We start from the raw sequence: 25,489 nt of genomic DNA, 5'->3' as shown, positions 1-25,489 counted from the left end.
TCACATTCTCAGTTATGGTTACTAACTGTTTATTTCCCTTTATCCTATTTTTACCATTTATACTTTTCTTTCTGTCCTTTCAACCTGTCCTTCCTCACCAGTTTTTTGCTTCTGGCCACTCTCCCTTCTGTCAGCCTCCCATCCCCTTTTCTTTTCCTCTTTCCCATAGGGTGGGATAGATATCTGTACTAAGCTGAATGTGTATCTTATTTGCTCTTTGAGCCAGATCTGATGAGAGGAAGGTTCAAACAATGCTCCCCCCCTCTCTACTATAATAGGTCTTTCACGCCTCTTCATGTGATATAATTTACCTTATTCTGCCTCCTCCTTCCCTCTTCTCTCAGTGCAATTCTTTTTTTTTAACCCCTTAATTTTTTTTATATCATATCAAAATCAATTTATACCCATACCCACTGTCAATATAAATACCCTTTCTGACTGCTCTAATAGAGATACAGTTGTTAAGTGTTACAAGTATCATCTTCCCATGTAGGCATGTAAACAGCTTAACCTTATTGAATAATGTTTTGTTCTTTCCTGTTTAACTTTTTATGCTTCTCTTGAGTCTTGTGTTTGAAAATTGAATTTTCTGTTCAGCTTTTGTCTTTTCACAAGTTTGAATGTCCCTTATTTCATTGAAAGTTAATTTTTTTCCCCCTGAAAGATTATACTCATTTTTTTCTAGGTAGTTGATTCTTGGTTGTAATCCAAGCTCCTTTGTCTTCCAGAATATCATATTCCAAGCCCTCTGATTCTTTAATGTAGAAGCTGCTAAGTCCTGGGCAATCCTGACTGTGGCTCCTTGATATTTGAATTGTTTCTTTCTGACCGCTTTCAGTATTTTCTCCTTAACCTGAGAGTTGTGGAATTTGGATGTAATATGCCTTGGAGTTTTCATTTTGGGATCTCTTTTAGGAGTTGATTGGTTGATTCTTTCAATTACTCATTACCCTCTGGTACTATGACATCAGGGCAGTTTTTCTTGATAATTTCTTGAAAGGTGATGGATGTTCAGGCTGTTTTTTGTTTTGCTTTTTTTTAAATCATGGCTTTCAGGTAGTCCATTAATTGTTAAATTATCTCTCCTAGATATGTTTTCCAGAGCAGTCGTTTTCCAGTGAAGTGCTTTATATTTTCTTCTGTTTTTTCATTCTTTTGATTTTGTTTGATTGATTCTTGACGTCTCATAGAGTCATTAGCTTCCACTTGCCTGGTTCTAATTTTTAAGGAATTGTTTTCTTTAGTCAGCTTTCGCACTTCCTTTTCCATTTGGCCAATTCTGCTTTTTAAGGCGTTATTTTCTTTTTCTGCGCTGTTGATTCTTTCTTCATGATTCTCTTGCATCACTCATTTCTTTTCCCAGTTTTTCTGCGACTTCTCTTATTATTTTTAAAATCCTTTTTGAGAACTTCCAAGAGGGCTTTTTGGGCTTGAGACCATTTGATAGCCTTCTTTGAGACTTCACATGTAGGTGTTTTGACATTGTTGTCCTCTCCTGAGTTTGTGTTTTGATCTTCCTTGTTGCCGTAGTACCTTTCTATGGTCAGGGCTCTTTTTTGTTTTTTGCTCATTTTCCAGTCAATTTTGTGACTTCTAAAGTTGAGCTCTGCTTCTGGGACACAGGGGGTACTGTTCCAGGCTTCTTGTGCTGGGGCCAAGGGTCTGGTCACTGGCTTTCTGTGCTGGGTTGTGTGGGCGTGGCAGCCTGCTCGTTGCAGTAGCATGGCCTGGCCTAGTCATGTCTGTTGTGCCCTGGGTTCTGGGGCTGCAGTTGACCCCCTTGGGTTCTGGGGCTGCAGTTGACCTCCTGGGCTGGGGCTGAAGGCCTCACAGCTAATCTGCTGTGCTGCTAGCCTGCTGAGCTACAACTGTGGAGCCTCAGTTGCTGATCTGGAGTAACAGAACCCACAAGAAGATGGGGTGGAACAATTTTCCAGCCCAAGAGAACTTAGAAGGACTTCAGGAAAGGTCTGTCTCATGTGGGTAAAAAAGGAGCACAGCCCAGTACAGGCAGTATTTGAGCAAGCCCAGAGCATTGAGAATATGTGACTTGTCCAATATCACACAGCCATTCTATGTCAGAAGTAAAACTTGAACTCAGGTCTTCCTGGCTCTGAAACGTAGTTCTCTGTCTACTATGCCGTTTCTATTTTTGATGAAGCACTTCTGTTTATTAAAGTCACTCTGAATTTCAAAGTACTAGAAACTTCACCTGTAGTGTTATCTCCTGACTTAATGAGCATAACTCTGTTCTCTAATGGATTAGAGCGTCAGGATTGGACTTTGTACATTGCCTCCATACCATGGGGTATACACTAAAAAGCAGAATGAAATCATTTTCACTGAACTGAGAGGAGAACATGTCAGTTAATTTAATAGGATCATACATTTAGAGCTGGAAAGGACCTCCAAGCAATCCAGGCCAAGTCCCATATTTTGTAGATGATGACAGAGGCCCAGAATGTGAAGTGACTTGACCCGAGGTCACACAGGTGGTAAGTGGTTGAGTCTGGATTTGAACACAGGCCCTCGGACTCCAAAGGTTTTTCCCTGTCCCATGCTGTATCTCCAGGCTGTGTTTTGGTGTGTGTATGTATGTACCTATTTAATTTTAAAAATATCTTTTTGTTCATGTGTTTTATTTTTACATCCACATCTCTCCTACTGTATCCTTTTCCCTACCCCTTGCCAGACAGCGGTCCCTTATAATAAAGATTTTTTTTTCATTACACATTTGATTTTTTTTCCATATGCTTTTGAGTTGAAAGTTTTTTCTCCCTTTTCCCCTCCCCCTCCCCAAGATGGTGCACAATCTGACATAGGCTTTACATTTACATACCCACTAAACATATTTTCACATTAGTGAAGTTGTAAGTAAAAATTAAAACCAATAGGAGGAACCATCAGAAAGATGAAACAAAATTCAACTTAAGGTAAAAATAAGTGAGAGCGATTTGACTTCCATAGTTCTTTCTTTGGATGTGGACAGCATTTTCCATCCTGAGGCCTCTGGAGATGTCTTAGATCCTCGTAATGCTGAGAAGGGTTCAGTTTAACATTCTTAGTCATATAATAAAGATTTTTTAAAATGAAGGAAAAAAAAGTTTGGTAAACTGTCTGACCTAGAGTATTTGGCACATATAGGGACTTATATCTGCAGAGTGCCAAGGGTTATGGGGTGGAAGTGTCTTCTCATATTGTAGATGTATTTTATGTGATTTAGCATCTTTATGTCACAGTGTTGCTATTAATATTCCTTCTGTCAGACTTTTTATCATTAGAAGTTGCATATTTGAGTTATAATAGATATAACTTTTGTTACACTGTTACATTGCCACATAAAGCAAAATGACCTACAGAAATCTGGGTTTTATGACCATTAGGGAAACTTTGTTTGAGTCACCAGGATACATCATTTAACAGTGGAATCCCTTTGATTTGAATGCATTTTAGGACACGTGAAAAGAAAACATTTCAGTTAATCTGGATAAAACATTTATTAAGCATTTACTCTGTGCCAGGCACTGTGCTAAGATTAGTTTGTTATACTTCTTTTCTGTGAAAAATGGGCCATTTTGTTAAAGGCTAGAATCTATCTATTGGGGTACAAAGAAAAGCCTCACAGTTATGTGATAAATGGTCTAGGATAAATTTTAGTTTCTGATTTGGAATAGTCTGGATTCTATAAATGTAGTTATGGTAGAAGTAGAAATGAGTATTGTGTAAATTTATAATGAAATAGAACTTTACTTCAGAGTTATAATTGAAAGCAGCCTTAAAAACCATCTAGTCCAGCATTCTTCGCCTTCTTTGTGTCTTGAATGCCTTTTGGTGGTCTGGTGAAGCCTATGCACTCCTTCCCAGCATATAGTGCTTTGGAATGCATAAAATACATAGGATAGCAAAGGAAATCAGTTATATTGAAATAGTCATTACAATATATATGTTTAAAAATTCATAGGCCTACCCTAATCAGTAGTCCAAATTCCTCATTTTACAGATGAGAAAATGGAGGCCCAGAGAAATTAAGTGATATATGTATGTCACTAGTGAGGACTGAGTATGGGAAAAGAACCACCAAGATCTGACTTATTTCTGGGCAATGTACATTATACCATTCTGACTTTCTAGTTACTTTGAACTGCAAAAGGGATAAACAACTGACTAATGAAGATTACTGTAATTATTTCCTTCTAATTAGAAAGAATTGCCCCTTTGGACATGTTTGATTTTATACACTAGTCTTAGGCAATTTTAAAAAATGACTAACATCTCTAAGATTTGATAAAACTAGCTTAAATTGGTCAACAAGAATTTATTAAATGTCTGTTCCTAAGCACTGAGCTAAATTCTGGGCATACAAAGAAAGGCAAAAAAACCCATAATCCCTTCTCTCTGGGAACTCACCCCAGATATAGACGGTGCAAATAAAAGGTATTCTCAGAGGTTTGGCCCGTCGGAGAGAACCACGAAAAGCCTCCTGCCTAGAGAATTGAGCTAGTCTGGGAAGTTAAGAATCAGCAGTGAGGAAAAGAGATTCCTTTCAGAGTTGGGGGACAGCCAATACAAAGAGAGATTTGGGAGACTGTAGTTTTGCAGATGAGAGAACAAGTAAGCCAGTGTAGCTAAATGGTAGCTACAGTGCATGGAAGACAGACTAGCAGGGGTTGGCAAACTGTATCCTGGCCTCTTTTTGTAGGACCCAAGAGCTAACGATTTTTTTTTATATTTTGAAAAAGTTGGGGGGAAAAAAGCCAACAACATTTTTAGCTTTCCCACATTTGGTCTGCAGGCTGTAGTTTGCCAGGCCTGGGCTAAAGCGTTAGAAGATTGGAGAAGTAGAAAGTGGCCAGGTTGTGAAAGAGTTTACATTCCAAACTAGATTTTACATTTGATCTTTGAGGTAATAAGGAACCATGGAGGTTTTTTTAATAGGAGAGTGACATGGTCAGACTTGTGCTTTAGGAAAATCACTTCAGTACCTGGGTGGAGGATGGTTTGGAATGGGAATATACTTAAGGCCAGGGACCAGTTATAGAAGGCTCTTGGAATAGTCCAGGGGAGAGAGGAGTGTGGACTTGAACAGGGGTGGTGGTTGTATGAGTGGAGATGAGGGAACATACTTGAGAGATATTTGCAGAGGTAGAAATGCCAAGATTCAGCAATGGATTGGGTATTTGTTGTAAAAATGAGGAGTAGAAGAAAATACTGAGGTTTGTAAGCTGGGGTGACTGGGACAATGAGGGTGTTCAGGGTACTACCCTGAAGAGTAAAGAGAAAGTTGTGAAGAGAATTAGGGGCAAAGCCAACAAGTTCTATTTTAGACATGTTGAGTTTAGAAACCTACAGGACTTCAAATTCAAATTGGAGATGTGTGAGATGCAGGGTGGGGGAAGGTACTGGAGCTCAGAAGAGAGATTTGGGGTAGTTGTGTTGATCTGGGCATCATCTGCATAGAAATGAGAGTTGAACCCCTTGGAGATGATGAAAGCTAGATAGTACTGGCAGAGAAGAGAAAGAGAGCCCAGGAATTTAGGGGACAATTTTAAGATAAGCAAAGTGGCATCTTAGTGTATGGATCATATAATCAAAACTACCTTTAGGATTTGGGGTCCTTTATTCTAATTCTTCCCCTGTCATTGATTTTCTAGAGTTTTTTTGGGGGGAGGGGAGGGGGTGCAAATCACTGAGTATCTTTGTTACTCTGCATTTGTAAAATTACAGTGGAAGTAACCTGTTTCTTTTGTAGAATTTTTGGCTGTCAAAAAGATAAGTCTGTGAAGAGCACCTTCCAACATAAATTACTTTAAAATATAAGATAAATTAATGATTTTTAACATTTCCTATCCTTATTCTTAATAGCATTGAGGCTTTTATTTGAAGCTGATGCAAAGAATGCCCACTAAGCCTTCTTCCAGGGGTGGGGAACCTGCAGCCTCAGTTGTGTGGCCCACTTGAGGACCTAGAGGGGGCCACATGTGTCCTTGAGGCCACAGGTTCCCCACCCCTGCCTTATTCCAATTCAGCTGTTGATTTAAGGAAATTAATATATACTTTTCTGTGACTTCATTTTGGGGGTCTCAGCTTGTTTCATATTACTGATTAGAATTCACATTTGTGAAGTTTTGAATAAAATTTAACTTTTTTATGTCTTTGATGTGTCTTAATTGCAGATACAAGCGTAGGATATTTGCAGTACTAGAACAACATTGCTCTCAGCAAGAAGCCATGAGTGTTACTGATAAACATTACTGTATTGGCTATTTTGTGGAGAAATGTGCATGCATTTAGGTGTTATGTGGATTGTTGTAGTTCTTTTAAGCATTTAAAGAAAATCCAGAACACTTAAAGAAGAGTCTTACTGTCTCATTAGAGCAGTTGTTTCATATGCACATTTAAACTCTGTACCAACATTTCTAGTGGCCCATCTCCCCCCTTCCCTCCCCTCTACTTGTTTTACACCCTATCACTTTGACTTATGAGAGATTTAACAAATAGCTAATTGTTAGCCTGTTAAGTCTGTGGAACTTTGAAACACAAAATTGAGTTGTAAGCAGATTACAACTTTTTCCTTCCCCCACTCCACAACACTTAAGGGGTTGAGTTTAATGAGTAAAGTGGAATTAGCCCTTTGCTGTGCTTGTTTTTGCAGTTCTTGAAATGCTGCATATTTTACTAGTTGATGCCAAATTAACAATGGCAGATGTTTGAGGATCCTATGAATTATCCAAAGGGAAGATTCTGAGTTGCAGTGGAAAAATGCAAAACAAAAGTTTCACAATATGGATGGCATTTCTGTAATCTAGGAAACAGGGCTATACCTATCTTTAGATCTGTCACTTGGTCAGTAAGCATTTAAGTATGTGCTATGTGTCAGGCACTGTGGTAAACACAGGATATAAAGAAAGACCTTTTCCTAATGGAACTCACATCTCACTGTAGGAAGCATATAAAAACAACTAGGTGTACATACAAAATCCATTCACAGTAAATAGTAGGAAATCTCAAGAGTGGAAGGCACTAGCAGGTAGAGGGATAAAGGAGGGTGGGCTATGAGCTGTCTTGAAGGAAGCTAGGGAAACTAAAAGTTGGAAGTGAGGAGAACTTGCCTTCCTTGCATGTGTGACAACCTTTGCAGAAAGTGTGAAATAGTAGAGGCAGTGTCATGGAAGGAACAACAAATAGGCTGGTATAGTAGAATTATAGAGTGAAGACAGGGGAGCAAAGTATGAAAAGACTGAAAGACAGGAAGGGGCCAGAATGTGAAGGGCTTTATAAGTGATAGACTTTATGTTTGGTCAGAAGGATATGGATTTGGCATTAAATTTTGGTGACATTAACCTCAAGGGAGGGGGGAGGAAAGGTTACTGGGTGATAGTGGCAGAATCTGAAAGTGACAGTGGGAAGGAAGCACATAGTAAGTCATGGGACATCAAAGAAAGTGCAGACACTATTGGAAAGGATGTCAAGAGAAGTAATGTCATCAAGAGAGAACTAGGTATCAGAGGCCAGAAGATAGAAGGAGTGAGAAAGGAGGAGGTTTAAGATAAAAGGAAATGTGCTTGTGGAGCAGACATTCCAAAGGCCGGAGTGGGGGTGAGCAGGTTTGGGATGGAACGTGGAAGTGGGCTAGGGATAAGAAGGTGGCAGCCAGAGGTTCGGAATCACAAGGATAAGTGCACTAACCTTTGAGGAATTAGTTCAGGCATAGGATCAGTGGTTGGAAAGCGGTCTGTTGAGAGAGACAGGGGGGAGGACTTGTATCTGGTGGTTGATGTTGTGACATGTGAGGGTGTGAAGTGGAAGGTGTGGGATTCTGATCAGGAGACAGTGGGTCAAGGCCTAAAATGAAAAAGGCCCCAGGGCCTAGGAGATGGAGGTGGGGGGAGAGGGAAGGGTGGAGTGGGTGTCTTCTTTCAGGGTGGGCTAGATCTCCTGTCAGTTCTCCAGAAGAAATAGAAAAATCCTAGGCAATTTTACTGTAGAAGTTTAATTATGTTTTGCTACTTCATACAGTGGTCACAAAGAGTTACAATTTCATGTGTCCTTGTATCTCTGTATCCTAAAATATTAGTAGTCTTAAAGGATGGAGGTTGTTTTAAATTTTTATTTAGGGTGTGTGTGTTTTGTTGTTGTTTTAGTCTCTCTCCCCTTAGTTTCTTTCCATTCCACGGCCCTGCCAAAATGATTTCTGCCTTCTCATTTCCACCACAGTGCGGCTACCAACCTCCCAGTTGAGAACAAAACCAAACCAAAACATGTTACAAGCATATGTATAGTCAATCAGAACAAATTTCCACATTGGCCATGTCCAAAACCTTTTTTTTTTCCTCATTTTGCACTGTGAGTTTTTCTCCTCTCTTTCAGGAGTTAGGTAGCATGTTACATCATTAGTCCTCTGGAATCATGGTTATTAGACTGCTAAGAATTCCTAATTCTTTCAAAGCTGTTTGCGTTTACTATATCGTTGTCATTGCATATATTGCTCTCCTGATTCTGTTCACTTTGTGCTGCATCAGTTCATACAAGTCTTCCCAGGTTTTTCGGAAAGCATCACTTCATTGCTTCTTACACCACAATAGTATTATTACATTTATATACTATAACTTGTTCATCCATTCTGCAGTTTTTGGATACCCCCTAAGATTCCCATTCTTTGCCACTTCAAAAAAGATTGTAAATATTTTTGTACATTCCTAGTTAAAATTCGTTTTGCTTAGGACTAATCCTTCCCTTCATCTACCTAACCACTAATTCCTTCTCCTCACTTTTCCTCTCTCTCCTATTTCATTGAGTGAATTGTATTTCTGTACCCAAGTCTGTGTGTGCATTCTTCCTTCCTTTGACTAGTTCAGATGAGTGAGGTTGTGCCAGCTGCTTCCCCTACCCCCACTTCCTTGCTTTTGTGTGTGTGTGTGTGTGTGTGTGTGTGTGTGTGTGTCTGCTTACACAGCCTGATAATATGGAATAGTTTCCCTTAATTTCCCTTTCCTTTCCCCATAATGTATTCTTCTTCCTCTCTTTCCATTCTTCTAAAAAAATTTTGAGTTCCAAATTCTCTTCCTCCCTCCCGCCCCTCCTTCATCCATTAAGAAGGCAAGCAATATCTCAATTATATGTGAAGTCATGCAAAACATTTTCCATGTTAATTATGTTGCAAAAAAAAGACAACCCAATAAAAATCAAGAAACAGAAAGAAAGTGAGAAAAGTATACTTCAGTCTGAACTCAGAGCTCATCAATTCTCATTCTGAAAGTGGAAAGCATTTTTCACCGTGGGTCCTTTGCAATTGTCTTGGATCATTGTATTGCTCAGAGTAACCAAGACTTCCACAGTTGGTCATCCTTATAATATTTCTGTTACTGTGGTTGATCATCATTACAAGACTGCTGTTATTGTGTACCGTGTTCTGGTTCTCCTCACTTCCCTTCGCATGAGCTCATGTGAGTCTTCCCACATTTTTCTGAAACTCTCCTGCTCATCATTTCTTATAGCACAGTAGTATTCCATCACAATCACATACCACAGTTCATGAAGCCATTCCCCAGTTGACAGGCATCCCCTCAATTTCTAATTCTTTGTCGCTACAAAAAGAGCTACTATAAATACTTTTGTACATGCAGGTCCTTTTCCCTTTTTTATGATCTCCTTGGAATCAGACCTAATAGTGGTTTTGCTGGATCAGAGGTACATATGCAGTTTTATAGCCCTTTCAGTATAGTTCCAAATTGTTCCCCAGAATGGTTGGACCAGTTCATAAACTCCAGCAACAGAATATTAGTGTACCTATTTTTCCACATCCCCTCCAGTATTGTCATTTTCCTTTTCTGTCATATTAGCCAATCTGAGAGGTGTGAGATAGTACCTCAGAGTTAACTTGCATTTCTCTAATACATTCTTCATATGACTATTGATAGCTTTGATTTCTTTTTTTTTTAAATTGTCTTTTCATATCCTTTGACCACTTATCAATTGGGGAGTTTTTAGAAATTTTTATAAATTTGCTTTAGTTCCCTATATATTTGAGTAATGAGGCCTTTATCAGTCTCTCTTTCTGTTCCTAGGCCTTTTCTAATTATCATCTCCCCATATTTGAACATAAGCAGTTTATCTTTGTTTAGTCCTTTATCATTGTCATTTGTGTTTACCTTTTTGTGTTTTTCTTCATGCCTATGTTTAACTTCAAAGTACAGATCTGATCTTTTCATTGAATGCTTGGAAGCTTTCTTATTTCACTAAAAGTTCATTTTTTTTCACTTGTGGCATTATATTCAATTTTGCTGGATAGGTTATTTATTCTTCTCCGTAAGCCCCCTATCCTTTGCATTCTGAAATACTGTATTCCGAGTTCTCTGCCTCTGTAGAGTAGCGGATACTAAATCGTGTGTGATCCTGACTTTGGCTCCTCAGGACTTCAGTTTTTTCTGACTGCTTTCAGTATTTTTTACCCTGATCTGGAAACTCTGAATATACACTTCCTAGAAGTTTTCATTTTTGAGTTTCACAAGGTAGATTCCTTCTATTTCTACTTTACTTCTAGTTCTAAGAGATCTGGGCAGTTTTCTTTTAAGATCTCTTGAAATATAATGCCTAGGATTTATTTTTTTTTTGGTCATGGTGTTTAAATAGTCCAAGGATTCTAAATCTTTTCTCTTCTGTCTTGCAGGTCAGTTGTTTTTGCTATGAATTCTACTGTAGCTTTGCTTTTATTTTTTCAGTCTTTTGACTTAGTCCTGATATTTCATTGTATCATAGGTTTCTATTTAGTCCATTCAGATTTTCAGGGAGTTTATTGCTAGGGTAACATTTTTGTACCACTTATGCTAAATCTGCTCATTTCCTTTCTAATTCTTTCTTCTGTAACTTTCACTTTTCTACTTTTCCCCTCAAGTGCTCTCATTTATTGAAAAGCCTAAACATTAAAAATTTTTTTTTCTTTATCTCTTCCAGGGATCCTAGTTGAATTTATGATCATGCTGTGTTTTTCTCTGAGGCTTTGCTTGTAGATGTTTTAGAGTCCTTCTTGTCTTCTGAGTTTGTGTTTTGAGCTTCCCTACCACTATAATGGCAGCTAATAATATTTACTCTTTATGGTGGGATTCTTTTTTTTTTTAAGCTTGTTTGTTTGCTCATTCTTCCAGCCTATTTTCCAACTTCAGACTTGATGTTAGGACTAGGGTCTGTTACATTTCTGAAAGGAAGGTCTGGGTTGATCTTGTTGTTGCTTTCTTGCAGTTTTATGGGGTTGTTTATTCCATGATCTCAGGGACAAGGTGGGGACCTGCAAGCTTTCAGTTTGTCCAGAGTGGTCTGATCCAGGGCAGAGTATGATTTCTGCTCTGGGTCTAAGCTCTGCAAATTCCTGATCTGAGCATCAGTAGAACGCTACCAGACTCGGGCACTGTCAGTTTGTTCTAAAGCTTTGTTAGTTCAGAGTGACGGAATTGTAGGTTCCTCTTTGAACTGGGATTTTTGCCCGGGTTATTCCTCTACAGGCTCCAGGCTACATGCTGATTCTTTGTCTCTGAGTCCACTGTGTTCTTGGTGTCTAAACAGCACTGCTGGCACAACATTCTTTTCCCTTTTCTTCACCCTGGATCTGTGACCTGGAACCAGGTAATGGACAGCACAGCTGCCAGCTGACACCTGTTTCCATTGCAGTGTCCCATATTGGTTTGCTGGTAGGTATGGGTCTGGGGCCTCCTGTTGCCTTGATCTCCCTGGATAGTGCTGCTGGAGTGCTCTTTGCATAGCATGCTGCTGGCCTAATTCTGGCCTTAGTTTCCACAAATCTCTCTTGTCTGTTTCCTCATGCTGACCTGGCCTAGACAAATGAATCACTGGCTATTTCTGCATTTCCCTATCAGAATTCGGGCTGGTGCATTTTGTAGGTTGCTTTGGAAGAGTTTTGTGGATGACAGCTCTGCTTTACTGCTTTCTGTTTACTGTGTCATCTTGGCTTGGGAGGAATCATTTTGAAATGTAACTTTGAGACTTTTAGAATCATAGAATTGTAGAATTTGAAGGAACCTTTAGTGGTTATATCTAATTCTCCACTTTTTTTCTTTTTTTTAAGAATTTCCTTCTAGGGACAGCTAGGTGGCACAGTGGATAGAGTCCTGAAGTCGTCAGGAGGACCTGAGTTCAGATGTGGCCTCAGACCAAACGCTTAACACTAGCTGTGTGACCCGGGGCAAGTCACTTAATTGCCTTAAAAAAAAAGAATAAAAAAATAAAAAAAATTAGAATTTCCTTCTAAAATATCTCACTTAGATTGTCATAAGGGGACCCTTATTTGAATACATCCTGTGCATACAGTTGAATACTTTTTATTGATTTTTTTTGTTCTGTTTTTAGACAACCTAAGTTTCCCAATATGCCTTCCTACCCTTACTCTCCCTATTCCTCAAACCCAGAGCCATCCTTCATAACAAAGAAAGCCATATGTACTAACATTGATTAGTTTCAGCAAAACCAACCAGTATATCAATCAAGTTTGACCTTTTTTGTGGCTTTCCAAGCCCATAATCTCTCCTTCCTCGCCACTTCTGCAAGGAAGGGTAGGGATGCTTTCTCCCATCTTTTTAAAACCAAACTTGATTATTATTTCACAGCATTCAGTTTCTGTTACTTGGGGATAGTATTGGTTGTTCCATTTACATTGTTGTAGGCATTATGTATATTGTTTTCCTGCTTCTGCTTACATCATTTTATATCAGTTCATATGTCTTCCCATATTTCTTTGTATTCATCTTATTTATATGGATTAATCATCATTATTTCTTGTGGAATGCAGTAATATTCTATTATACTCTTGTACTGCAGACTGTTTAATCATTCCTCATTCTGTGGGCTTCTGACATGTTAACAAGGCAGCTAGGTGGCATTACAGTGGATAGAGTGTCAGTCCTGGAGCCAGGAAGACTCATCTTCCTGAGTTCAAATCTGGCCTCTGACACTTAGTAGCTGTGTGACCCTGGGCAGGTAACTTTACCCTGTTTGCCTTAGTTTCCTTACCTGTAAAATGAGCTAGACGAGGAAATGGCAAAACCACCCCACTGTCTTTGCCAAGAAAACCCCACATGGGGTTACGAAGAGTTGGACACAACTGCAAATGACTGAACTAACAATTCTGTGCTGCTACAAAAGGCGCTGCTATGAATGTTTTGGTATATATGAAGCATTTCTTTTTATCTGTGACCTTAGGAAATATATCTAGCAATAGAATCTTTGGGCCTGAGGGTATAGACATTTTGGTTACTTTCTTAGAATAATTTTAAATTGCTGCTTCAAAGAGCTGCATCAGCAGTGGTTTAGTTGTCTGTCTTCATGATCCCTTCAGCATTGATGATGTCCGTCTTTGGTCAAGTTTTCTAAGCTGCTGAGTATGAAGTCGAACTTCAGTTATTTTTATTTGCATTTTGCTTATTAGGAATTGGGAGAAATTTTTCAGATGATAGTTAACAGCTTGTAATTCTTATTTTTAGAGTTTTTAAAAATAGTTCTAATTAGGCAGTTACTTATATTGACCCCAATTCTGTTCCTCTGTAGCTTCTACTTGTTAATTTTAGTTCTACCTTCTTCTGGAGCTTCACAATTTGTTTATTCCATCATAGTGACACCATTTGAGTATTTTACACCAGCTTTTATTGTCTCCCTTGAACCTTCCCTTAAAAAAGTTGAACATCTTTACTCCTTTTGCCATTTAGTTAGGAAACATTTATTAAGAACCTACTATATGCAAACTGTAACTATGATTTCTTTAATATAGGATGTTCTTGGCGAGGAAATTCCTCTGCCATTGAGGTTGACACCCACTGTGCAATGTAGAGGCTTTTAGAGAGTTGCCAAAGGCATTAAGAGATGAAGTAACTTAGCCAGTGTCCCCAGTATTGTTTGTTGGAGGTGGGGAATTGAACCTAGTTCTGTGGCCCCAAGGACAGCTCTCTACCCACAACTCCTACTGACTTTTAGAGTCTGATCACATGGGGGTGGGTACGTACACTTATAAATATTATCAGAAGCAAAATGTCTCTAAATCTCAGATTTTACGTTTCATGATTCCCTGGCTTTTATATTGAGACTAGTTATATCCAGATTTTCTAGGAAAGTTGTAGTCTATTTAAAAGTGAAAATTAAAAATGTGTTGGATAGTATACTTTGGTTTGTTTGAGAACCAAGAGACTAAACACTTCTTTACCAAGCACAATTTTTTTTTTGGCTTTTATCATCAGGAGACTGGACCCTGCTGAACAACCCCTTCAGATGGTATATGAATACTTAGGCAGCCTGGGCTTTGAGGATCCTGTTCGTATACAGGAGGAGGCAACAAACCCTGACCTCAGTTGTATGATTCGGTTTTATGGAGGTAAGAATCTTATTGTGCTTATTTAGCAAACTTAATAGCTGTCCTTAATCATCTCCAACCAGTCTAGACTTTAACTTAAAACCTGTTTTATCAAAAACTTTTATTATTATTCTTGTTATTATTATATCTTTTGTTACCCAAACTGTCATTCTTTTTTTTTTTTATACCACAGTCATTTCCCACCGCCTTTTCTTTCTTAACAAAGAAAAACAGATGCTCTGTTGGTTGGTTTTGCTAAAGTGTGACAGTATGCAAATTTCTGCATCCATAATGGACCACTTTCCTACCAATCTGAAGGAAATATCCACATTGCTGTTCTTAAAAGGAAAGCTAGCTGTAGATAAAAGGACGGTAGCTTTTCTTCATTCGTGAATGTCTGACTTTCTCAGGCTGTTTTGCTGGTTCATCATCCAAATAGCCAAGTTGAGTGTTCTCAAACAAACCAAACTGTTGTGGTCTGGGCCAGATCCTAGGCTTTTTGTCTTTTCCTGCTCTCCTTCTTGGTACCCTCTACAGCTCCCATGGGTCTGATTATCATCTGCATGCAGACCTAGCCAACCTCTCCTTTGAGATTCATTTCCTTCTTACCATTTGCGTCTTGGGCATTTCAAACCAGATGCCCTAGAGGGAAAGTGGAAGGGAAGAAGCATTTATTAAGTGTCTGCTATGTTCCAGGCACTGGTCTAAAAATATCTCTTTTGGTCCTCAGCAAATCTTTGACGTAGGTGCTTATTATTTTCCCCATTTTACACTTGAAGAAACTGAGGCAGGCAAAGATTAAGTGACTCACCCAGGGTCACATAGCTAGTAAATGCCCAAGGCTGGGTTTGAACTTGTGTTCCTTTTTTTACATTTTTATTTGAAGTTCTGAGTTCCAAATTCTATCCCTCTTTCCTTCCCTTCCCTCTCCCCTCCCCGACATGGTAAATAACCAGATATGGGCTATACATGTGCAATTAATGTAAAACATTTCCATATTAGTAATTTTGTATAAGAAGACTCGAAAAAAAATGAAAGAAAGTGAAAAATAGCATGTTTTAGTTTGTATTCAAACAATGTCAATTGTTTCTCTGGAGGCGGATAACATGCTTCATCGTTAGCCCTTTGGGATTGTCTCGAATCATTGTATTGCTGAGAATAGCTAAGTCATTCACAGTTTTTCATCAGACAATATTGCTATTGCTATATGCAGTGTTATCCTGGTTCTGTTTACTTCACTGTGCATCAGTTCATGTCAGTCCAGGTTTTTCTGAAATCTTCTTGCTTGTCATTTCTTGTAGCACCATTTCAATCATATACCATACCTTGTTTAGCCATTTCCCAATTGATGGGCATCCCTTTGATTTCCAATTCTTAGCCACCACAAAAAGAGCTGCTATAAATATTTTTGTACAAATAGGTCCTTTCCTCTCCTTTTTTGGATGTTTTTGGGATATAGATCTAGCAGTGGACCCTTTGCTGGATCAAAGGGTATGCACAGTTTTTATAGCCCTTTGAGCATAGTTCCAAATTGCTCTCCAAAATGGTTGGATCATTTCACAACTCTATCAACAATGCATTAGTGCCCCAGTTTTCCCACATCCCCTCCAACATCCAACATTTTCCTTTTTTGTCATCTTAGTTGCTCTGATGGGTCAGAGGTGGTACCTCAGAGTAGTTTTAATTCTCATTTCTCTAGTCAGAATGATTTAGAGCATTTTTTCATATCACTATAGATAGCTTTGATTTCTTTATCTGAAAACTGCCTGTTAATATCCTTTGACCATTTATCAATTGGGGAATGACTTGCATTTTTATACATTATATATTTGAGAAGTGAGGCCTTTGAGATGCTTCTTGCAAACCCCTAACCCTAACCCTAACCCCAGTTTTCTGCTTTCCTTATAATTTTGGTTGCATTGGTTTTGTTTGTGCAAAACCTTTTTAATTTTATATAATCAAAATTATCTATTTTACATTTTGTGATGTTCTTTGTATCTTCTTTGGTCCTAAATTCTTCCCTTATTCATAAATCTGATGGATGAACTATTCCATGCTCTCTTAATTTGCTTATGGTATTATCCTTTATGTGTAAATCATGTACCCATTTTGATATCTTGGTATATGATGTGGGATGTTGGTCTGTACCTAGTTTCTGCCGTACTGTTTTCCAGTTTTCCTAGCATTTTTTGTCAAATAATGGAACTCAGGTATTCTTGACTGCAGGGCCAGCACTCTATCCATTATGCTTTCTAGCTACCAAATTAACTATCTAAAACTAGCTGTTATCTAGAGGCATCTTAAAAACAACAGGTCCAAACATGCATTAGCCTCAGTGCCTCCCTCTCACCTCCTAGATCCAATCAGCTGCCATTTCTTCCTTCACAATATCTCTCACACTTGCCCATTTCTCTTCACCCGCACAGCTACCACTTTAGTGTAAGTTCTGATCCCCTTTTGCCTAAATTATGGCAATAGCTCCCTAATTGATTTGCTCCTTTGAAATCTCTCCCCATCCCAGACTATCCTACTCACTGCAGCCAAAGTGATTTTCCTTAAACACAAATCTGTGTGACTCTCCTATTGAGCCAACTCCATTGGCTTTCTGTTACCTCCAAGATAAAATGTAAGCTATTCACTGTAGCTTTTAAAGCTCTGCATTCTGTCCCCAAACTATATTTCCAATCTCTATAGATATTGTTCCCCTTTTCACACTCTGCTGTCCAGCCAGCCTGGCTTTCTTTCTGGTGCTCAGACCCAATGATCCAAATGGTAGTACCCTGCCTTCAAAACTGTCTCATATTTAACTACTTTGTATTTATTCAATTTATATTCACTTATGCTGTCAGTTAACAAGCATTTATTGAGCACTTATCACGTGTTGGGCACTGTGCTACACTCTGAGGATACAAAGAAAGGCATCGGTACTTAAGTAGCAATCTTTTCTACCATTCTGGAGGGGGAGACAGCCTTCAAACAGCCAGGTACATACGTGGTGTATGCAACAATATATACAATGAGAAGGAAGGCACTAGCCGTAATGGGCCTTCTGCAGAAAGTGGAATTTGAGCTTAGTCTTTTAAATTTTTTTAGATTTTTAATTAATTAATTTATTTTTAGTTTTTTCAGTTTTCTCCCCTCTCCCCAAGATGTTGTGCAGTCTGATATAGGCTCTACATATACATTCATATTAAACATATTTTCACATTAGTCATGTTACAAAGAAGTATTAGAACCAATGGGAGGAACCATGAGAAAGAAGAAACAAAACAGAGCCACAAAAGAAAAAAAAGAAATCAAATAGTGTACTTTGATCTGCATTCAGACTCCATGGTTCTTTTTCTGGATGTGGATAGCATTTTCTATCATGAGTCTTTTGGAGTTGTTTGAGATGCTTGCATTGCTGAGAAGAGCTAGGTCTGTCAAAGTTAGTCATCGCACACTGTTGCTGTTACTGTGTATAATGTTCTCCTGGTGCTGCTCACTTTACTCAGTATCAGTTCATATAAGTCTTTCCAGGTTTTTCTGAAATCTGCCTGCTTATTTCTAATTGCACACTAGTGTTCCGTTGCATTCATATACCACAGCTTGTTCAGCCATTCCCCAATTGATGGGCACCCCCTCAATTTCCAATTCTTGGCCACCACAAAGAGAGCCGCTATAAATATTTTTGTACATGTGGGTCCTTTTCCCATTTTTATCATCTCTTTGTGGTACAGACCTAGAAGTGGGTCAAAGGATATGAACAGTTTTAAAGTGCTTTGGGCATAGTCAAGCTTAGTCTTAAAGGAAGTCCAGAGGAAGAAGGGAGGAAGGAGCACATTCCATGCCTGGTGAACAGCCTAAGAAAAGGTGCAGGGTCAGGAGATGGAGCATTGCAGAGAGGAAGGAGCCAGGTTTTGAAAAGCTTTAAAAGTTAAACTGAGGACTTGATAGACGTTTGATCCTGGAGGTAATAGAGAACCACTGGAGATTAATGAGCAGGGCAGGGTGATGTGATCAGACATGTGCTTTATAACTATTTTTGTATGTAGTTGTCTCTCTCATTAGAACTTAAGCTCCCTGCAAGTAGGAATTATTTTATTCTCTGTAGCACAATTTGTGGAAGGTTGTAGGTGCTTACTTTTGACTTAATAAATAGAAATCTTTTTTTAAAAAAAAATTACTTTACCAGTTACTAGAATTTCAGTGTACTTTGTATCAGACCCTTGAGTAGATGGTATTAGTCTAAGTAATGATAATACAACTCACTTGAGAATTTGTTGCTTGGCTAGAGTCAGAGTAGTTATTTATAATTTGATGCCACCCTAAATGGAGTGCCAAAGAGGTCTCCATTTGGCCATCTGCTGTTAATAACATTTTTATCAGTGACTTAACTCAAAGGCGTAGATGGCATGTTCAACAAATTTGCAGGTGACACATAGCTGGCAGGGATAGTTAACATCCTAGATGTTAGCTTCCCCAAAGATCTTGAGCAGCTGGAGCACTGGGCTAAATCTAAAAGATGAAGTTAGTATTAGTAGGGAGAAATGCAAAATTTCACTCTTGACTTCAAAAAAATCACCGTCACAAGGTCAGAATGGTGGGAGAGGTAGGTGGAAGGAACACATTTAGGCTGCAATTTGTATAAAAGTGATCTGGGGCTTTGCAGACTGAAGGCCTCATGTGAGTCACCAGTGCAATTTCCTGGGCTTCTTTAAGAAAAGAGAAGCCTCCAGGAATGAGAATAATGGTCCCACCATCCTCTTCCCTGGTCAGACCACATCTGGAGTATCTTGTTCAGTTCTAGGTGCCCCAGTTTAAGGAGAACATAAGCTGGAGAATGTCTCCAAAGCCAATAGTGATGGTGGACCTTGAGACCGTGTCGTATGAAGATCTTTTGGAGGACCTGGGGATCTTTTCCCTGGAGAAAAAAAGGACTTGGAGCCTTCTCAGGGGCTCTATCAAGTCAAAAAGGGGTTAGCCTTGCATTGTTTACAATAGAGGAAAAAACATGGAGCATTGAGTGGAAGCTCAGAAGAAGCAGATTCAGGCTTGGGGACGGGAAAAAGTTCCTACAAGTTAGGTTGCCTCAGGAGGTGGTGGCTTTCCCTTCACTGGCCTTCGAGCAGAGGCTGGATGTCTACCTGTTAGTCATATTGTAGTGGGAATTCCTTTTTGGGTATAGGCTGACAGCTGAGATCTCTTCAAAAGTGAAAATTCTGTGATTTTTGTGAAGTATTTTTGGGTACAACTGTATGGGCTTGTGTTTGATGCATTTTTTTGTTTGAAAATGGTATTTTATTTAATAGCCTAACTTTTAAAGGCCTCATGACTGTCAAATTATTATTTTGGTTTTTGGTATGAATAGAATTTGAATCTAGAACATTGTATTTTCTTGTCTTTACAGACTTGTGAATTTTAGCAATTTTTAACATAGAATTTTTTCTTGATTTCTTTGCTTAATTTAATGGCCTATCTCATCTATTCCTGAGTGACGGTAGATATAGTGGAAAGAGTACTGATCTTTGTTTTTGTTTTTTTCTCCTTAGGCAGTTGAGGTTAAGTGACTTGCCCAGGGTCACACAGCTAGTTAAGTGTCAAGTGTTTAGTTTGAGGCCACATTTGAACTCAGGTCCTCCTGACTTTCAGGGCTGGTGCTCTATCCACTGTGCCACCTAGCTTCCCCAAGAGTACTGATCTTTGAATCAGATGCCTAATCAATTGAATTGAGTCCTTTGCAACATTATAAATCAATTTTCAGGCCCTAAATCGTAAAATCTTTTAAATTCAAACAATAGGAATGCTGTCTCTCTGTCCCCCTCTCCGCAAAAGTAAAAGAAAGATAAAAAAACTACACACCAAAAAACATGGACTTGAAATTAGATCCTGTTTGATGTAGGCTATCAACCATTTCACTGACTTTCAAAGGTCAAATGGCGTATTTATACTTCCACATTAAACTCTAACTGTTGTTCACTGTATTATAGTCCCAACTTGCTGCTGTTTTTGTTTATTCAAACATGGTGTGCTTCTTGGGGCAGCTAGGTGGCACAGTGGACAGAGCACTGGCCTTGGAGTCAGGAAGACCAGAGTTCAAATGTAGCCTCAGACACTTGACACTAGCTTTGTGACCCTGGACAAGTCATTTAACCCCAATTGCCTCACAAAAGAACCAAACAAAAAACATAGTGTTTCTTTTCCCTTCACAAACTTGGTAGGTTCAAGTACTAAACCAATGGAATGTATAGTAATGAATAAGCTTTGTCCTCTGGATGAATTTCTTTCTTGATGAGTACCTAGTATAATATCAGTTATGAATTACATATAATTTTTAATAAATAATTTGCATTTATTTCCCAGTTAAATTTTTTCATCCTATGAAATCAACTATTAGCTTTTTACCTGAGTTGTTTTGTTTTAAAATTTTCATTTAAGAAATTTTTTAATTTAAATATCAAATAAAATGAGCATTTCCATGTTCAAAGTAGAACAGAAAAAGATTGTATCTGAAATTGTGAATCTTTATTATATACAGCTTGCTTTTCCTTTTAAGTATATAATAAATTCAACAAGCTGTCCTGATTGCAAGTGTGTCCTAATGTTCGCCTGTGAATTGTTTAAAAAATGCTTCAGTGATACTCCTTTTAATTTTTTTTGACAACCCTTGTGCCAGTTCCCTTCTTCCTTCCATCTCCGCTCTCCCATTGCTAAAGAAGAAAAAATCCTTTTAGCAAATATACATGTTTAAACGAAACAAATTACCACATTAGCCATGTCCAAAAATGTAAATATTATCCAGCGCCTTGAATCCATCACTTCTCTGTAAAAAGGTTGGTAGCATGCTTATCCTCAATCTTTGGAATTATGGCTGGTCATCACATTGATCAAGATTCTGAAGTCTTTCAAAGTTTTTTCTTTATGCTGTTCTTATTCACGTGTAAATTATTCTCTAGGTTCTGCTAACTTAGTTCTTTCCATGTTTCTTTGCAACTGTCACTTTTTATAATTTCTTATAGCACAATTAATATTTCCCTTACATTAGTATACCATAATTTCTCTTATTCGATTGGTCGTTTCAGTCGTGTCTGACTCTTCATGACACCATGTGGGATTTTCTTGGCAGAGATACTGTAATGGTTTGCCATTTCCTTCTCCAGCTTATTTTAAATGACTTGCCCAGGGTTATATAAATAAGCACGCAGCTTATTGTCTGAGGCTAGATTTGAATTGAGGTGTCAGTAACTCCAGGCCTAGCGCTGTATCTGCTATACCACCTAGCTGCCCAGGTAATTTGTCTAGCTATTCCCAAATTTATAGGTCTCTTTTTAGTTTCTAGTATTTTGCTACTACAAAAACTGTTGCATAAATGTTGAGAGTTCCCTTTTCCCCTCATGTGGCTCCTTTTCCTCTTCCTTCTATTTCTTAGAGGTAGAAGCCTGGTAATGGTATCCCTAGTTCAAAGGTGTGCACACGTTAGTAACTTTTGGAGTACGCTTCCAAATTGATTTCTGGAAGAGCTGAACTAATTCACGGCTCTACCAATAAATAGATTTGGTGTGCTTATTTTTCATACTCCTTCTAGTGATTGCAGCTTTCTTTTTGGGGTGGGGTGGGGTAGATGTGTGACATCTTTGCCCATCTGATGTGTGTGAGGTGAAACCTCAGAGTTGTTTTAACTTACATTTATGTAATGATTAATTTATCTAATTTATCTTATTTATATCTGTCCATGGTTTTTGACAGCTTAGATTTCTTCCTTTGAAAACTGCTTGTTCATATCCTTTCACTGTTTATTGGGGAATGGTTAGTGATTTAATGGTTAATGGAAGGAGAGAGAAGCTGAAAACCATTGTGTATCCACTTTGATTAGAGAGGACTGATGGGAGACAAGACTGGAAAGATAAGGTGAAACCATATTGTGAAGGTTGAGTTTTGTTTGAAAGGTAATGAGGATTTTTTTAGCAGAATGACATGACTCTATCTATTCATAAAGATGATTCTGATAGCAATATAAAGGAAGGACTGGAGTTAATAGTCTAGTACAGGGCTGGGGAGCCTGTGGCCTCGAGGCCACATGTGGCCCTCTAGGTCCTCATGTCTGGCCCTTTTACTGAATCCAATCCAAGTTCTGATTCAGTGGAAGGGCCACACTTGAGAATCTAGAGGGCCGCGTGTGACCTCGAGGCCTCAGGTTCTCCATCCAGTAAAAGGGTAAGATAAAAAAATAGATAATTATAATGCAGAATATTTTACAAGTACAGTAGATAGTTATTACAAAATAGCTATGTGAGGTCTGAGGGAAGAAGGCCCTAAAACAAGCAGCAGGGTAAGCTTCTCGAAGGCAGGCATAGTTTCACTTGTCTATTTCTAGGGCCTAACATAATGCCTTAGCCAGAGTAGGTGCTTAATAAATCTCCATGGAATTAATTTGTTGTTGGATGGGATAGTTGGGATTTTCTGTACCTAGAGAGAAAGAGAAGAGAGAGAACGTAGTGATTCTGGGAAGATTTGAGGTCTAGAGGAGGGCAGCTGAGGATGTTTGTTTTTCTCATGGCCTCAGTCTTTTCCGCTAAGTAGGAAACTCAGTCGTCTGTGTGTGTATGCATATGAGCACCCCTACTATGAATTTGTCATGTAGGAAAAATACACTAGGGAGATTTCTATAGCCTTAGAACAGAGCAGGAGAGAAGAAATTGGGTAGTTGTGGTAGCAGGTGATTACCAAGGTTTGAGGAGTCAAAAGATTGATAACAGTAGGAGAACATGGAGACAAAGAACTCTAGACTGTTGGATGGTAAAACATTAAAGAGGCAAGCCAAAGAGTTAGCATAGGTTCCCAAAAAGAGTGATACCACCTCCTGGGGGTGCAGGAATGATCCAGTGGGGCACTAATAGCCTCGGGTACAATTGCGGGGGCATTGAATAAAAATAAAGGAGTGGTGGCAGCATAAGGAAAGAAGAGAAAATAAAATTTTGAAAAATGATTTGTACGTATTTCATCTGTTGTATAATCGAATTAGTGATTACGTTATTTTCCAAATAAACACACAAAATACAAGTTATAACCTATTAGAGGTCAAGTTTGCCAGCAGGTCTTACCAAGCAACTGTTGGCGGGTGAGCCCACCCTGCATTGTTGGGAAGTCCAGCATGCATTGGCAGGAACATGTGCGTGTAATGACTTGTTTTCAGTATGATACTATACAGTTACATGACACAATATTACATAATCAAAATTTCAATGCAGGGAAACCCCCACAAATTTATAATAAATTATTAAATTTAAGATGCGTCATTTTTGTTTGGGTTTTTCTTTATTTTGGCTAGGCAGTGGGGTTAAGGGATTTGCCCAGGGTCACACAGCTAGTAAGTGTTATGTGTCTGAGGCCGAATTTGAACTCAGGTCCTCCTGAATCCAGGGCTGGTGCTCTATGCGCTGTACCACCTAGCTGCCCCAAGATGCATCATTTTTAAGAAAAAATGCATACTTTTTTGAAATTATGCAAATAAAAAAAAAAGTTAAAGGTTTAAAGAAAGTTGATTTCCAGCAGGGTGTTGAGTAATTTTTTTAAAAAAGGGGGCAGTAGGCCAAATCAGTTTGGGAACTAATTAAGTTAAGACTAGGTCAGGAGCCAGATGACGTTCGTCATATAGCTCAGCTAGACTGGGATCATAGATTAGTGAAGGGGCCAGTACTACTGCTATTGCCATGCCACTGGTACACATTTTTGTAGTGTTCTGAGGTTTGCAAAGCACTTTACAAATATTTCATTTTATCCCAATGACCCTGGGAGATAGATGCTATTATTATCTGTATTTCATGGATGAGAAAACTGAGAATGACAGTGGTGAAGTGACTTGCTCAGGGTCACAAAGCAAGTAAATGGTTGAGGTCTTCCTGACTACAAGTCCAGTGTGCTGCCCATTACGCCACCTGCTTGACTAAAAATCATAAGGGTAAGGATAGTTAAGTTAAATTTATAAGGTTAAGTGTGAGTGAGGTATATATATATAAAGATGAGAGGTTGTGGTCTGAAGGTGCAGTTCCAAAGTTCTGGATCTTAGAAGTCATATACTTCTGACAGTGGATGAATGATATGATATCTATGGTGAGACCATTTTGGGTATGTGGTTAAAGTGGAGAAAGGAGGTTTTCACAGATAAGAAAATGGAGAAATTGTGTGGTCATTTTATTGGTGGGATTGCAACATAAATAGTAAAATCCCTACAGGTATTGCTGTCAGATGATGTTTTCAGAGAATGCCTTGGAATTTGGTGTATTGATAGCATGAATGGTAAGAAGAGGAACCAAGTGGTGGTAGAGGATTGGCCTTGAAGCAGTCCTGCCTTTCTTCTGCCTCTGTCTCAAGGAACAGAAATGGGCCACCAGAGGCAAGACTTAAAGGGAATGTTATCTTGAAGAGAGGGCTAGGTTTATTTTAAAATTAAAATAATATTGGTTGAAAAGTTGGTCCAAGAGTTGGCAACAGATTGGATATGTGTAGTGAATGAGTAAGGATGACACTGAGGTTTTCAGCCTGGGTATTGGAAGGATGGTGGTGCATTCAACAGTGATGGTGATCAAATTGAGTTTAAGCGGAAAGATAATGAGTTCTGTTTTGGGTGCCTTTGGGACATCCAGGTAAATATGCATCACCAATAGGCAGTTGGTGATACAGAGCTTGGAGCTTAGGAGGAGAGACTAGGGCTGGATAAATTGATCTTGGCGAAACCAGCATAGAGATAATTACTGTAAACCCATGTGAATTGATAAGAGAGGAGAGTTTCTTTATAGAGAAGGCCCAGGATATGCTCACAGTTATGTGCCAACCTTTGGAAATAGAAGTGATAAAGGGAGACCCTTTATTCTAAAAGAGTTTATATTACATATAGGGGATACAGCATGTGTACAGATAATAGGACAAGCAAAATAAATACAAAGTAGTTTCAAAGTTGGGAGGATATTTAGAACAGTCTGGGAGATTCAGAAGTCTTTTGAAGAGGTAGCTTTTGAGCTGTACCTCGAAGAGATTTAGGGGTCCCGAGCTGTGGAGGGAAAGCAAAGGCATGGGAAGGCAGCAGGAAGGAGACAGAAGGTTCTGTAGGTGGGATCGCACAAGTAGGCCTGTATAGCTGAAGTATAGCATTTCTGGGGAAGGGTG

General features: G+C 38.8%; 1 protein-coding gene across 2 annotated transcripts in view; it reads left to right on the top strand.

The window, feature by feature from the left end:
* The window catches only part of PHLPP2 (PH domain and leucine rich repeat protein phosphatase 2), a 106,172-nt gene that overhangs the window by 21,265 nt on the left and 59,418 nt on the right, over nt 1-25,489 (top strand). For both annotated transcript variants that reach the window (XM_020963607.2, XM_020963605.2), the window contains exon 3: nt 14,235-14,368. In XM_020963607.2, the coding sequence (XP_020819266.1) occupies nt 14,235-14,368 (134 nt within the window). The remainder of the gene's footprint in view (nt 1-14,234; nt 14,369-25,489) is intronic.

The sequence above is a fragment of the Phascolarctos cinereus genome, unplaced genomic scaffold (assembly GCF_003287225.1).
Source record: "Phascolarctos cinereus isolate Bilbo 61053 unplaced genomic scaffold, phaCin_HiC Scaffold_2;HRSCAF=192, whole genome shotgun sequence".
NCBI lineage: Eukaryota > Metazoa > Chordata > Mammalia > Diprotodontia > Phascolarctidae > Phascolarctos > Phascolarctos cinereus.
The sequence above is the reverse complement of the archived record's forward strand: the minus strand, read 5'-3'. Positions and strand labels throughout refer to the sequence as shown.